This window comes from Excalfactoria chinensis, chromosome Z (assembly GCF_039878825.1).
Source record: "Excalfactoria chinensis isolate bCotChi1 chromosome Z, bCotChi1.hap2, whole genome shotgun sequence".
In the NCBI taxonomy this organism is placed as follows: Eukaryota; Metazoa; Chordata; class Aves; order Galliformes; family Phasianidae; genus Excalfactoria; species Excalfactoria chinensis.
In genome coordinates, this window is record NC_092857.1 from 53058238 (window position 1) to 53072984 (window position 14747).

At 38.9% G+C, this 14747-nt stretch overlaps 1 protein-coding gene across 2 annotated transcripts in view; it reads left to right on the top strand.

Annotated features, from left to right (window-relative positions):
- The window catches only part of RASGRF2 (Ras protein specific guanine nucleotide releasing factor 2), a 119698-nt gene that overhangs the window by 30205 nt on the left and 74746 nt on the right, over positions 1-14747 (top strand). For both annotated transcript variants that reach the window (XM_072359131.1, XM_072359132.1), the window contains exon 2: positions 6262-6368. In XM_072359131.1, the coding sequence (XP_072215232.1) occupies positions 6262-6368 (107 nt within the window). The remainder of the gene's footprint in view (positions 1-6261; positions 6369-14747) is intronic.

The following is a 14747-nucleotide window of genomic DNA, read 5'->3' on the forward strand; positions in this document are numbered from 1 at the left end:
TGTTCCAGTTCTCAGAGCGGTTCTCTAAGGAAGTCCTTTGGTGACCTTGTTCCATTGTAAGAACTGACAGATGGTCCAATATTCAAATTCTTTCCTAGGTTTTGATTAGATTTCTTTTTTTTTTTTTTCTTTCATTTTATTTGTGAAAGGAAATGCCCCTGTAAGTCTCTTAAAATCTGTCAAAAGCATTCTGGAAATTTTGTCATCGTAATCCAAATGCTACTTGACCCCATCGAAGAACTCTGATGGCATAGAGGTGATGACATTGTTTTATATCTCTGATACCAGATTTTCCCAAGTACATCATATTAATTAGATTATCCATGAATTCTGTTCTCATTATAGCTTTTAGTAGTTGATGTGGTACAAAAATGATGTGCACTGTGGGGTTTGTAGATATCCCGGGAAACTTCTAAAAAAAGATAGTAACTTTAATCCTTTTTACTCTTAGTTGATTTTCATGATAATTTAACAATGAGCTACAGATTTCTTGCCAGTGTTAGTGCCACAGCAGATTATGATGGAGAAAAACCCAGCTCTGGCATTTGCTTTCTTCTGACTTAAAGGAAAAAAGCGTCCTTCCCACTTCTTCTGATCCAACCCACTGTCTTCCTCACCTCCATACCCTCCTCCTTCTGTACTCATTCCTTTTTAGGCGTACTGACTTGTTCCAAAAAGACTTCTTTCCCTTCCCCCACTTACCACAGGATTTAAGAAAAAGAAAATGCACGTGCTGTTTTTATATTTGGGAGTCCGGGTATAATACTGACAGTAGAAGATATCAGTAACTTTATGAGTTAGTTTGTCCTTGAATAGTACATGCTGCTTTGATTTAGAGTGCAGCTTTCTGCTTTTCTTTCAAGGATTGTTGAAGAATCTTAGATCACTGCAGTGATTGTCCTCCTCTGCCCAGTAATTTCCTACTGCTTCAGATGGCATACAGATTTCCAGATCCTGAAATGAAAATGCCCTTGGTAGTCAGGAATGAGAAATAGTTCTGATCTGTCTCATTCAGTCTCAGTTAGTTGCCTCTTCTACCTTTTTTACAGTCAAATGATTTTTAACATGCCATTATTAACTGGGTATTGAATGTAATCCAGAAGGATACAGCAAATGATTTAGCTTCCTCATGTCTCACACTGGAGACAGGCTTTTGTTAAGGCTCCTAATTTTTGATGGTAATCTTCACGCACAGACTAACGTTTCCCAGCTGTTTTGCATTTATTATTACCATTCTCTTCAAAATGTTGGCTGGAATTTTCTTTTTAGATTCTTATCAAGGTTCTGGCTTGAATGATGTGAACAGAACTGCACAGTAATTCATTTGCCAGTCAGGAAATAGCATTAGGTCATTCCACACTCAAGTTCTAAAAATAGTATATTATGGAGAGAACAGTTTTGTTTAATAAGGAAAGTTTAGGGAGAAGCAGTGCATAGGCAAGTATTGCCATACTGGAATCATTTACAAGCCCACAATAGTAAAAAATTTGGTAGTCACCTTGGAGTCCTTAAAACATAATTTAAATGTTTTTTGTACCATGCTAATGAAAGGATAAGGTACCAAAAGTTCACGTATCCTTTATCCTGTATGAATTTTTCTATCCAGGCACTGAAAGCTGACCAGAATCTTCAAGGAGCTGGACACAGGAGCTTGTAGTGGGAGATGTCAAGGAGCATTATTATCTGTGGAAGTAGCTTTTCAGTCTGGGACATGTCATGGCACATCTGTGGGAAGATAAGAGCTTGTTCTTGGTTCTCTCATCCTTCAGTAACTTGGAATTGTTGCTTCCTTTGTGAGCATCAGCAGTAATTTACTAACAGAAAAGACTTTTTGGATTCCTACAGTAGTAGGGGATGGAAAGGAGAAAACAGATGATAAAAGCGTGGTGATGAGCTACCAGGTGACAAAGCAGAGATGTCCTTTGCAAGATTCCATGTGGGAATCTGGAGAGAAGAGTGAGCTGTGGGACCATCCCTGTTTATTGGGAGTGCTGTGTCTTTGTGTGACTCTCACTTCATAAACAGCAAATGCTCGTGTCAGTCACAAGGGAAACAGCATACTGTTGCTGAGAAATTTAGTCTTAAGGGTGTTTGTATTGATGGAAAATTGACCCTAGTATGCCGCAAAAGTGGTGTTTATGCAGTGCATATTTTTTGTTTTTCTTTGATTCCCCCCCTTCCCAGAATAAAGCTTGTTTTTCCCTTTAGGAAGGGGAACATTAAATCTTTTGCTGTCTCATCTCGAATGCAGTTATTATCTGGGATTTTATAAGTTATATATATGTATTACACTCAGTGGAGACTTCAGCATAATAATAAGTGGCACTAAATGCTCTGGTGAAGTACTTTCCATCTTGTTCTTGTCCTGATCACTTCTCTAAGCAGAAGTACTAATCATCTCACTGCATAATCTTCCCTTCTCACCACAGTAAGGAACTCTGATTAGTGGTAGGTACAAGCTAGAGCAGTGATGCACAGTAATCTTCTTGATGCATCTTGCTCCTGTTTTTCTTTCCTTCATGGTCAGGCAAGACAGCACCTTCAAATTTATGCAACTAGTAATAACTTAACCTCATTTACTCAGGCTGTGTTTTCGAGAACTTCCCTGTCCAAATATGATTGTATTAAGATGAAGGCTTATATTTCACTAGTGTGAATGTGAATACTGAAAAAACACCTTAAAATGAAATGGATATGTATGCTTTTTATCAAAATGCTCAGTATTCATTTTATCTTCTACAAAGCTGAAGACTTTTAGAATAAACAGTAAAGAAGTCCAACCAAACCACGGGTTTGTTTTGAAACATAAATGCGTAGTTGCTAGTCCAACAGACTTAATAAATGATGATACTGGTAGTTGGTGTTAATGTGTCCTGTAGTGTGTATTTACTGTCATCACATCAGGAAACTACTGGATATATACAGAAAAGTGCTGAAAATACAGTGAAGCATCAGTGATACCATCATTTTTTTGCGGAAAGATATTTGCTGCGTGAGGAATGTTAAGAGAGGAGTTAGAATTCAAGGATGATGTAGAGATTCTCCTTGGAGGTATGTTATGATACTTTGCACTCTACTCACTGTAGAGCTGACTTCAGGCTAAGTCAAGTGATAATTGACACTCATGTTGGAGTGCAGTACTACACATACGTGTGAAGGAGCAGGTAGGTGATTTTTTTAAAGCAGCTTATGGAAACAAATGCCTTTTATAATTTAGTTTTTGTTTTCATCAAGTCCAGTCCTTTGGCAGTAGCCCACTTTACTTTGTATTTGTGCATTTTCCTGGTCTAATGAAATACCTTTAGATCATGCCTGTCACCATAATAACTGCACATCTCTAAGTCTAAATTCTGTGACATGAGATCATTGCAAATCTTGGTCAAATGACGTTGGAATTAGATGACTTTTAAAGAAGGGGTAGGGAGAACTGCTGTGCCATTTTTTCCTTTAATTTGAACATAGTGGGATTAAGTCCCGTGCTTGTCTATACTTGTATCTGTTCTTACTACATATGTCAGTTAGCAGCTTTGTGAATCACAAATAACTTGTTACATAAAACACAGCACTGATTGGTGTGATTTATCTTTAAATATACTTTAAAAGAAAGACTGTTCCAGTCTATAAACAAAGTACATTTGTATGTAATCGTGCTGCACTTTTTTCCACCTTGTAGGTTGTATTCAACTGCGCTGCATTACCATGAAAGTTACTGATATGGAAAATCTTATGGATATCATCATTTTATTTAGTTTCAAAGTGTTCAGATTTAAATAATACGCATCACTGGGAAACTCACAAGTTAGCAGGGTTGTCCTTTGAACAATTTATTGGTTCTTGACTGTGAATGAGAGTAGTTTTCTTTCAGAAACCTATCTGATCTGGGCCCAAACTTTCTTTATGTAGCCTGTTAAATGTGAGTGTTTCTGCTTATTTTGCCTTGCCTTGCTTGTTTTGACTGCTTGCTGTTAATCCCACAGTGCTTGTGATCTTCTGTATGAAAGGCGTTTTGTATGCATTTCACAATTTTTAGTAAATAATGCAATGCACAGGGAAATAGATTTCTCTTTGTGGAATGCCATTTTATGTGCTCACATTACCTAGAATGAAGTTAAACGTGGAATTGTACTCAGAAGTACAGAAACAGCTGGGTTTTGTAAATGTGAGGCCCCTAGGCACAAACCTAAATACAAGCACAGGTGTGCACCGAGCCATTGTGCCAGTAGTGAATACAATTCATTCTGGGCTCTGTACATGCCATACATGCACTGTGCTTGCACAGCAGGCTGCCAGATGTTTCAGAAGGGCTCAGTGAATGGATGAAACCCTCTCTCTTTTTATATGGGCAAAACTCATTATAAATGTTGATTATAAATATCTGTGGACACTTCTCTGTAGGTAAAATTTCACCCCTCTGTTTCTTTTTGTGTCTGTGTTCCTCCTGCCCTGGAAATGGCTGTTAACTCTGAAGTGGTTTATATTTGCTGGATCTCCAGCATTGTGCTTGTCTCAGAGAGGTATTTTCAGCTGAACTGTGGGTTTGACAAGGAAAGCAGAATGTTTGTTGACATCACTTCAGGTTACTTACTGCTGTATACCATGGCTAATGGAGTGCTGGAAGAAAGCAAATTACATGCCTCAAATGCTAACTGGTGTGAGCTTGGAATTTGCTGTTAGAACTCAGAAAATAATTGCTACCATGTGGTTACAGTCAGTTTTCTATTAATGGGGATGATGGTGGAAAAAGAACTGAAAAATTTTAGATAATAAAGACAACTGAATGATCTGAGATCTCCAGAATCACATACCCTAACAGCTGGATGGCTCTGTGTGCGGTCAGATCCAACACAGGTAAATCTGCCTGTGAAACATCTGACTATCTAATGGCTGCAGTCAAGCCACCTATGGAAGTTAAAGGTGTGTGTTTAGTTGGAATATTTTCTCACTTATTTTCATCTAAATTGCAGAAATGCTTTTTGATACCAGACTGCAAGTAACCTTGTGAAATGAGTTTTGAAATTGGTGATGATATTCTCAGGTTCTGCTAGCTATTGATATTATTCGTATTACTACATTCTGAAAGGAGGAAAAATTTCCCTGAGATTGTGCATTCCACAGAACATACCATGGGCAAAATCCTCCATGTGCAAAGGCAATCAAAAAAATATGACACTTCTTCTGTGAGGAGAATTTTCTTCTGAACACAAAATATGCTGTAGTTATGTAATTATGGCTGAGGCTTCTCAAAAAAAAGGAAAAACAAAAAGCTTTTGGAGTGTGAAAAATATAAAGAGACACTTTTCTTGTTCTTCTGGAGCAATGACGAAGTTTTGTACGCCACGTGCACATTCTTGTGATGAAGTGGTGGCATCACCAGACTTGCTATCCTATGGTGGCATATAAGAAAAACGTTAGCTGAAAAAAATGCCAGAAAAAAAAAACTAAAGATACTCTACTACAGTTACAGTATTGTATTCGACTGTAGAAGCTTCTAAAGGAGTTATATTCTGTTGCCTTGTATGTGAGATCTTAAGAATGATATCTTACAGTAAGTAATCATGAAAGCTATTACCTTGATCCACACGGGAATATGTTACAGCTTCAACTTCAAACAATGTTTTATGACTAATAGCATAAAACATATCATCACAGGTTGGCAACGGTTTGGGCTGAGTTTAAAATTTGTTATGTACCTGTTGTAGGTTAACCTAAAATCTACCTGCACCCATGACAGGGGGGCAGTTGGCCTGCAGGCCGCTGGCCCAGAAAGAAAAGGGAAAAAGGGAAAAGGAAAATAAATACAGCAGCAACAATCTAAGGAGGCACACTATTTTACTAAATACTATATCGGAATACAGAATAACACAATATAACAGAATATAATACAATATAATTGGAATTAAGGCTAACGAATCAAGTAAAATAAGAGAGAGTGAGTCCCGAAACCGAGAGGCCTACTGTAACTCTAGGCGAAACGGCTGGAACGCTCCCACACACTCCCCCATGGCTGTCAGGATCCAAGAGAGTGAGTCCAGCACTGAAGTGAGATTATATAGAGTCCTTGTCATATGACTGACCGTGGTGTTCCCTGGGACATTCAGTCTTCTTTTGTGAGCAGCACATTTGTCAAAATTATACATGCTTTATCATGATGTTATGATGTGGAATACTGATAGCAAAATTACAAAATTGCAAAACCATGACAGTACCTTTTATACTTAAGAGTTTCTAAATATATATATTTTTTCTCATTCTAATTTGCAGTATTACTTTACCGTTCTATTTGGCCATGAAGGGCAGAAGCCACTGGAGCTCCGTTGTGAGGATGAAGGTGATGGAGATGAATGGGTGGAAGCTATTCATCAGGCTAGGTATGAAACTTGGTCATTAATCCTCACCTCTGTCTTACTGACAATAATTTGAAAGTCTAAATTCACCTTCTAAAATAGAAATACATTTTACAATGTGTTAGATGTGTATTACTTGCAATTTAGAGATATGCTTTAAAAATAAATGCTTTCTTCAGTTCATGCTTACAAAGCCATATTTTATAATTTGAAAGGGATTGTATTCCAGATGAAATTTTATGGTATAATTGAAAGTTAGCAGAAGGTTTGAGAAACAGGTTGCAGAGGGAAATGTCTGCTGAAACGCACTTTCTCCAGCCTCTCCTCTTATAAACTAACCTCAGCTAACTACTCTACCATGGTAACACTTTGAGGAAGGAGACAGTTTCTGAGCTGCTTACAACGTAAGCCATGTAAACAAAAGTGATTGTGCTTTATATGTAAAAATGAACAACACCAGGTAGCAGTGTTTAATTTAGACCTTCTGAAATTAGTCCCTGAATCTCTAGCCCTTATGTCCTCTAGACACCTACTGCCTTTGTTAATGCCTTTAACATTTTCTTAGCATTGCTGCTAAGAAAATGCTGCTAACTGAACAGGTTTCACTCTTTCTTGGAGCACCGGCTGGGCTGTGGTACTAGATGAGCCAGATTTTGCACGCTAGCCCTGTCACTGTACAACACATTTCAAGAACTGAGAAGCTATCAGGTTTCAAAGTTTCTTCCCATACCACCTGTGTTATTAAGGAGAACTGTTCAACTTGTTATTGATTTTAGGTCAATTTCTGTTGTGATTTATGATAAAAAAAGAAATGAAGAAAGGAGATGGAATTTTTTTGCTTTCTGGTTAAGGGCATTCAGGGTAAGCAGGATCCTACAGAGTGTTCCCTATTCTGAGCATTTTCTTCTAGCTTGTTGCCTGGTGTAATGGGCACATATGCAAGAAGAGCTTCACAACACTGCATTAAAATTTCTTACTGGAAGATCCAGTAAACACATCCCACATGAATTTACAGGGCAACAGTAAGCAAAATACTAAACCAACCTTAAATAACACACAAATGAAAACATAGACAAACTTTTTTATAAGAAGGTAGTCTTGAATTGTTGCTTGCACCTATTGTCTGAAGTGACAGCTATAATAACTTGAAACTATGGACATGGACTATGAGGGTTATTCTCAGGGTCCTGTGTCACCTGAGGGATTTTCGAATGTTCTTTTCTGTATAGGTTTGATATTTCTTGGCAAGGCTTTCCAAGGACCTGAACATTGCTTTTCATGTTATAGTATTCTTATTTTGACAGAATACCAATAAGTGACAAAAATTATGTCGAAATTTAGCTGCTCAACACACAGCTTGAGACAGTACTATTGTTGCATCGTTATTCTAATGCTATCCTGCTTGAGTGCAAATTGCTTTTATTTACTTTATGTTGTGCCTAGCAAAAAACACTTGTGGATTAACATCTACTTATCTAAGCATTGGTCTTTTACCAGGTCTTTTACCAAAGACAGAGAAAAGTGAAAAGGAATAGTTTTAGGCTATTACCTAAGATTTTCCTTGCCAAACAATGTTGTCTCAGGAATTATTTTTTCCCTGTGTCACCAGTGTAGACTTCTTTGTTTGAGTTTGTCTTATGTTTTTGACATATGGGGACAAACCGTAGCAACTGCTCAAGTGTTACTGTTTGTCTGAGACTAGCATAAGACATTTCTGACCCTTCTCTCACAGTTTTGTTTTGAATTGCTAAATGACGGTTTGTGAAGTCTTTTGAAGATACTTTTTTCAGTATCTTAGATATCTTAGGTAAAAAAAATTGAAGAGATGTTAAGGACATCTCCCCTTCCCTTAAGTTTAAGGCCTGTAATACCTTCTTTTGTGTGAATATGATAGAAATATTCATTTACTTTCTGGAGAGTCCCTTTGTCATCAGTAGCTATGATAATTTCTGTTTTTGTTGAGACAAAACAGGTTTGGAGTGAGTTGCTTTTCTTTTGCTGTTTCCTTGTTGTTTGGTTGTTGTGTTTTTTTTAATTGATGCATACAAAATGTGATTTTTTTTGACTGCTTGCCCTGACGTTTTGCAAAATGCATGTTGGCAGTCATCAGAGTCTGTTCCATGTTTTATCTAATTTACAAGTTACAAGCATGCAGTTGAAAAAAATAAGCCTTTCCATCCCCATACACACTCTAACCCTCTTTGAGAATTAGGTATTTTGTCTGCGTGCAAATTATTAATTAAAACATTACTTGTTGTGGTGGCATAAACATGTTCCTTGTTTCTTGGAAGATTTTGCTATGGTGAGTTGCTGCTGCTTATCATTTGGGGAGTACTGTACAGTCTTTGAGAGCTGATGTGCTTTTGTGTGCTGCAGCTAGATGCTGCAGTGCTTATTTTCCCTTCCACAGTACCTCCTCCTCATCTGAGAATGGATGGTTTATGATCTTACAGTGGCATATGCAATTCAGTATATTCTACTGGGACTCAGTTCACTGTGAGCTCTGTGTTCATACCTACTTTTCATCTCCTTTCATTTTGTTTCAGTTCTCTCTGTTTTGACTTTTTAGTAATATTCAGAGTGGCAGAGAAAGCTTTACTTTTTTGTAGTTACATTTCTGGACTGTAGGATTTATTCTTGGCAAACACTGGCTCCTCTGTCCATGACTGCTTCTGTCTTGGGCTTTTGTTTGAGAACTTGTCCCCTTTTGAAAATGTGTTTCTCTGTCAGTGGACTCAGACTGATGTTTTTTTCTTTTACCTTCTTTTCTTTCTTCGATTTTAATTTTTTTTTTTCACTTAGCTGAAATCTTTTTTTTTTTTTTTTTTTTTTTTTTTTTAATGTCTGAAGTACTCATCAAATTTCTACTCTAGCTTATTTGAAGGTCTTAAATTAAGTACCCCAGGCTGCAGTTTCACATATGCTTTAGACCTGTACAAGCCTACACTGCTGCTGGAAGGAGCTGTCATTTTCTTAAGTTAGCTGTTCTTTCCCACACCTTTGCCAGTCCTTCCCTCATGCTGCCACAAGCGTGAACTTAATTGGGAAACTGATTTGCACTAGAAACAATCATGTTTTGCATATTTTTTGCCAGCAGAGTTTTAATCTATCTCAGTTCTCTGAGTCTGTTTACTACACATCCACACAATACACCTGTGTTCACCACACAAAGGAATGGGAAGCACTTGGTTGGAAAAGCTATGTGGGGGAGAGGAGTGGAATGTTTCTTCCAGCTAGGTTGCTGTTTAGACCATATGATACACCTTTCTATCCACAGTCCTCAAAGAAAAGACTCACTTCTCAGTCTTGTTGGCACACTTTGCTTGCTAATGCAGGATGTATTTTACATAGGATTTTGCAGCCACTTGTAAGCTCAGTGTGCTAGCTTGAAGCTGCCTGGAAGCTCAGAGCAAGTTCCTTTGCTGCTAATGCCTTAATGCTGGAAAGGCAATAACAACCGTGATTTTGTACTTTCCATTTGGCCGGGAATGAGTCTGAAAGGATTTTAGTAATGCTCAAAATGTAAGAAAAGTAATCTAAAATCTGCCACTCAAATAATGTCTGGCTAAATCCACAGAACAAAAGGACAAGCAATACCAGATCTGAGGGGAGGCTGCCTTTGTCCCTCTACCAAGAATGAATCAGAAGTGAGCCTGAACATGTGTCCTCAACACACATGAACACAGATGCAAACCTAGCTGGCCACACAGATCAGCACTGACAAACGTTCAGCACTCTTGCAGGCACAGACATTCCTTATCCTGTTCCCCCTCCTCACTGATTAGGTTGAAAGCATACTTTCAGAAGGACACATGTATATACAATATAGAACCCTTCAATAAATAGCCTAGACATGCGATCTGCCCAGGAACTGGCCCTGGATCCTCGGTCCTCCTTTGCTGGCAACTGGAAGCATGACTCAAAGCCCCTCAATCCCTCTCCAGCTGCTGGCCTTTTGTCCCTTCGGTCCCTTCAGTCCCTTCAGTCCCCCTCACTTAGGGGTGAGGGTCTCTTGTATCTGGCCTTACAAACTCAGCCTAGCTGATAACTAGCTTGTGAGTAAGCTCATTTCCAGAATTCATACATTCAGATTCATTATAGTCTTCCTAGTAACTGAACTGGGTCTCCTGTGACCTCCACAGGCCATCTCAATGACTCTCTGATGATTCCAGTCTTGCAGACTCATCAATACTTGGCTTCCAGAGGGCTAATCTGACCCACTGGCTAGTCAGACTTGACACTCACTGGTGATCACACCCTGAATATGCACACCCGCACCATATCCACACACTCCTCCTGCTCTCTTGAAACTGCAGATGTGCAGGGTCCTACTGCCTGTTGTCCCTGCTGCTGGTGCTTAAAGCTCCATGAACACATGCAGAATCCTCTCACTCAGGCAAAGGGTTAGAAACTGTTTACTAAGAAGATAGAGCATACTGTGCTGATCAGGGGTAGGGCACAGCCACAAACATTACTGATGAGGCTGGTGACTCCTGCTGGTGGCAGGAGCTGGCAGCTTTTTTCTTGACTGGGTCACTGGTGTTCCCTGCCTGTGCTTTTGGCCATTCCTGTAGAGAATGACCTTTTATGGGCTGATTGGTCTTGTCTCCTGCAGTAGCTGTGGAAGTAGCCAGGCCAAGGGGCTCATTTATCTGCTTACAGAATCACAGAATTGTAGGGGTTGGAAGGGACCTCTAGAGATCACCGAGTCCAACCCCCCTGCCAAAGCAGGTTCCCTACACCAGGTCGCACAGGTCCAGGCGGGTCTTGAATATCTCCAGAGAAGGAGACTCCACAACCTCCCTGGGCAGCCTGTTCCAGTGCTCCGTCACCATCACTATAAAGAAGTTCTTGAGCACATTCGTGCGGAACTTCCTATGCTGAAGTTTCAGCCCATTTCCCCTAGTCCTGTCCCCACGCACTACAGAAAAGAGACCAGCCTTGCCCCTATGGCCCCCACACCTCAGGTATTTATAAACCTGGATCAATTTCCCTCTCAGCCGTGTTTTCTCAGGTTATTTGCATTTGTTAAAATTAGTCTGTAATCACACACCCTAACATTCCTACTCTTAGACATAGAACCAGAGAGGATGGCATCACCTATACTCCTTGCACACTTAGAAGTCTGTCTTCTCCCCAAGGAGGGCTGTGTTCCTGGAGCAGGCATCTTGGTTCTGCTGCAAGCCACTTTTTTAGCCCATTAAGGGGACTTCTCCATCTTGGCAGATAGGTTCCTGTTGTGTTTCCCTGTTCTGACATTTCCACATCAGCACACTGCACATAAGATAGACACAAAACTCCAGAGGCAGTCCTTATTTATTATTATCATGACTGTCCAGGAGATTGGTGTGGTAGTTGTTTTCCAAGTAAATATTTGCATTTCCACCAGTCCCCACTCTCCAAGAGATATTAGATGCAAGTTTCCAGGAGCTCATTGAGTCCTTAGCTCACACAATGAGGAGTGTCTGTTCCCCTTGTATTTGGTCTGTTCTTCATAGCTGCTGTTGAATTTGGACCTGTTTTTGCCTAATGGGGAAATGTACCTCTCCATTTGATTTTGTTACAGATTAATTCATTTAGTCAGATTTTCCTGGATAAAGGAGAGCTAGGACAACTGAAACAGCTTCCTTTTTAGTATGAGTTGTAGTGGGTCCCGTATTTTGGAATTTGATGGATAATGCATTGATTAATGAAATGTGTTTTCAGGATTGTCTCATTGTCCCACGAGAGGGTAGCATTGCCCTCCAGCGTACCCACTGTCCAAAAGAAAGCCATTCCCAAACTCCATGGCTTGGATGCACAAAGCTTTCAGTGGCTGTTGGGTCTACCTTTTTAAGAGTTTATATTCCAGTTTTTATTTTTGTATCTCAATTTGAAGGGTCTTGTACTAAAAATAATGAGCCATTTGGGATGCAGACTGACCATGTTTCTGGGTATGTCACACACTCTGCTATGCCACCCTCTCCATCCTGACTACTGTAGTCATTCATAGTCCAAATGCCATTTCCCACTTGCATGACCAAAAGTTAACAGATGCTACTTTTACAGCCTTTCTTAACAATTGTCCATGTGTAGCTGAAAGCTCATTTTGTATCTTCCAGTAAGCCACAGCCCTATAAATTCTCAAAGCCATTGGTTGTCTTTGAAATCTTATATCATCAGAAGGTCATTAAAGGTCAGCAGTACTCATGTACGAGTTGTCTTGCAAGCCACACTAATTGCAGTCATAGGGATAGATTACATAGGTTCTGTTGTAACATTTACCATCCATAATGTGTCTGCTAACATGACAGTAAATTTCAAAGCCTGTCTGGAAGCTGTTTATCCTTCAATGAGGAGTCCAGGACTGCTTGAAAGTAGTTCATAGGGGCAGATGTACATGCAATTTCTTTTGCATGCTGCACCTCCAAAGCCATCTTGCCTGCTTTTCAGAAAGAACTGATGAGGTTGCATTTTGCATTTCAGGTTTTTAGCGTGATTTGATGCAGCCATAAGTATTTCTGTCAGGGTTCACTGTATAGTGCTTTTGGCTGCTTATGTAGCTTTTGTACAGCCAGTGTACTGAAACCTTTATCAGCTGCCAGGAAAGGGAGTTCCTAAAAAGAAGACACCTCTCAAGTAGCTCTGTTTTCCAAGTCTTGCTACTTACCATTATAAGAGAGAATTACTTCTCTCAATAAATATCACTCTATAGAAAACTGTGGTTCACAACAGGTTTTTTTTTGTTCTTGTTGTTTTGTTGTGTTTTTTTTTTTTTTTTTTTTTTTTTCTTTCAAGCAGTACCTAAATAAGAGAACTAGATCCAGACTGTTTATGTGCTGTTTTACGAATTTTTCATCTTCTTTTGACAGTTGAAGACTTCGGAATCATTTTCTTTATTTACGGACATATGTGTACATATGTAATCAATTAAAAGCCTGCTGATTCATTATTGAAACCATGCTGTTTTTGAAGGCTCCAGAGATGATACTTGATGAGTGTTATATCTAACTCTGAAATGTAGAGATGGATGAGAAATGCAGAGAAAAGTGTTGTTGGATATAAGTGAAGTTTATTCCAAAATTCTGTAATTTTCACTTCCCAGAGCAAATGCAGATTTGAGAAGGAAAATGGCTAGCCCATTTGAAGTTACTGTAGTTGCATAGGCAGTTCTAACTAACTTTGCACTACAAATTATGGGAGTGAAGGAAGTGTTTGTTTTTTATCTGAAACTATCGTATCTATCTATTTCTATCATAAAATGCTGAGACTGGCATTTTAGGCAGTCAAACCCACTAGTCCTTAACTATACTTCCTTAACTATAACTTCCTGAAGGGAAGTTGTGGTGAGCTGGGGGTTGGCCTTTTCTCTCGTGTAGACAGTGATAGAACTAGAGGGGATGGTTTCAAGCTGCGACAGGGGAGGTTCAGGCTGGACATTAGGAAGTATTTCTTCTCGGAAAGGGTAGTCAGGCATTGGAATGCACTGCCCAGGGAGGTGGTAGAGTCACCGACCATGGGAGTGTTCAAGAAACATTTGGATGTTGCGTTGAGGAATATGGTTTAGCTGGGAAGTATTGGTAATGGTTGGACTAGATGATCTTCTAGGTCTTTTCCAACCTGAAAAATTCTGTGATTCTGTGAACTATGTTTTCTAAAAAAGCTGAATTCTTGTAAACCAAGAAGATAATTAACAAACATCTGTAAAGCACTGAATCTCGTATTTTATTATTGTTTATTCCGCAAAAGACATATGTACTCTTCTGTTACACATTTTTTCAGGGATTATATTTTACTCTTTAGAAGAGATCTTCTGTGCCCTTCTCTGGCCATTTACTCTTTACTATTGCAGCAGTTAAAATAAAAAAATAAATGCAATAGAATTGAATTCACTTTTTATCCTTCTCATAATCCATTCAAGGAGGAAAAGCTTTTGCTTTATGATAGCTAACTATTTTAAATCTAAGTTTCCTTTCCAGGTTAAGCAAATAATTTAATAGCTGTACTAAATAGTTTACCCCTCCAGTATGTAATTGCAACTATACTGATTGAATTAGCCTTAAATATGTAGGGGGAAAAAAAAAGATTAACTGGAGAGAATGCACATTATTACGTTTTTAAAGCAGCATTTAATAGTAGCTGTTCTATAACAAGTAGAAAGAAGTTTAAAGGAAAAATGTGCAATTCAAAAATTCCTTCCATCAAATCCTGTATTAACTTGACCGTAGGGAAGATGTGATAGTCAGCATTTTCAGTGATTGATTATTGATCATAAAATAATAACATATCCTTTGACAAAGGTTTGGGCCTTAGTTCCACCATGTTTTTACAATTTGGTCTTTGTCTTATAAATCATAGATCTGTAGAAGGTCTTGAGTAGGAAAGGACCTTACAGTTCCAACCCCCTGCCACAGACAAAGACAC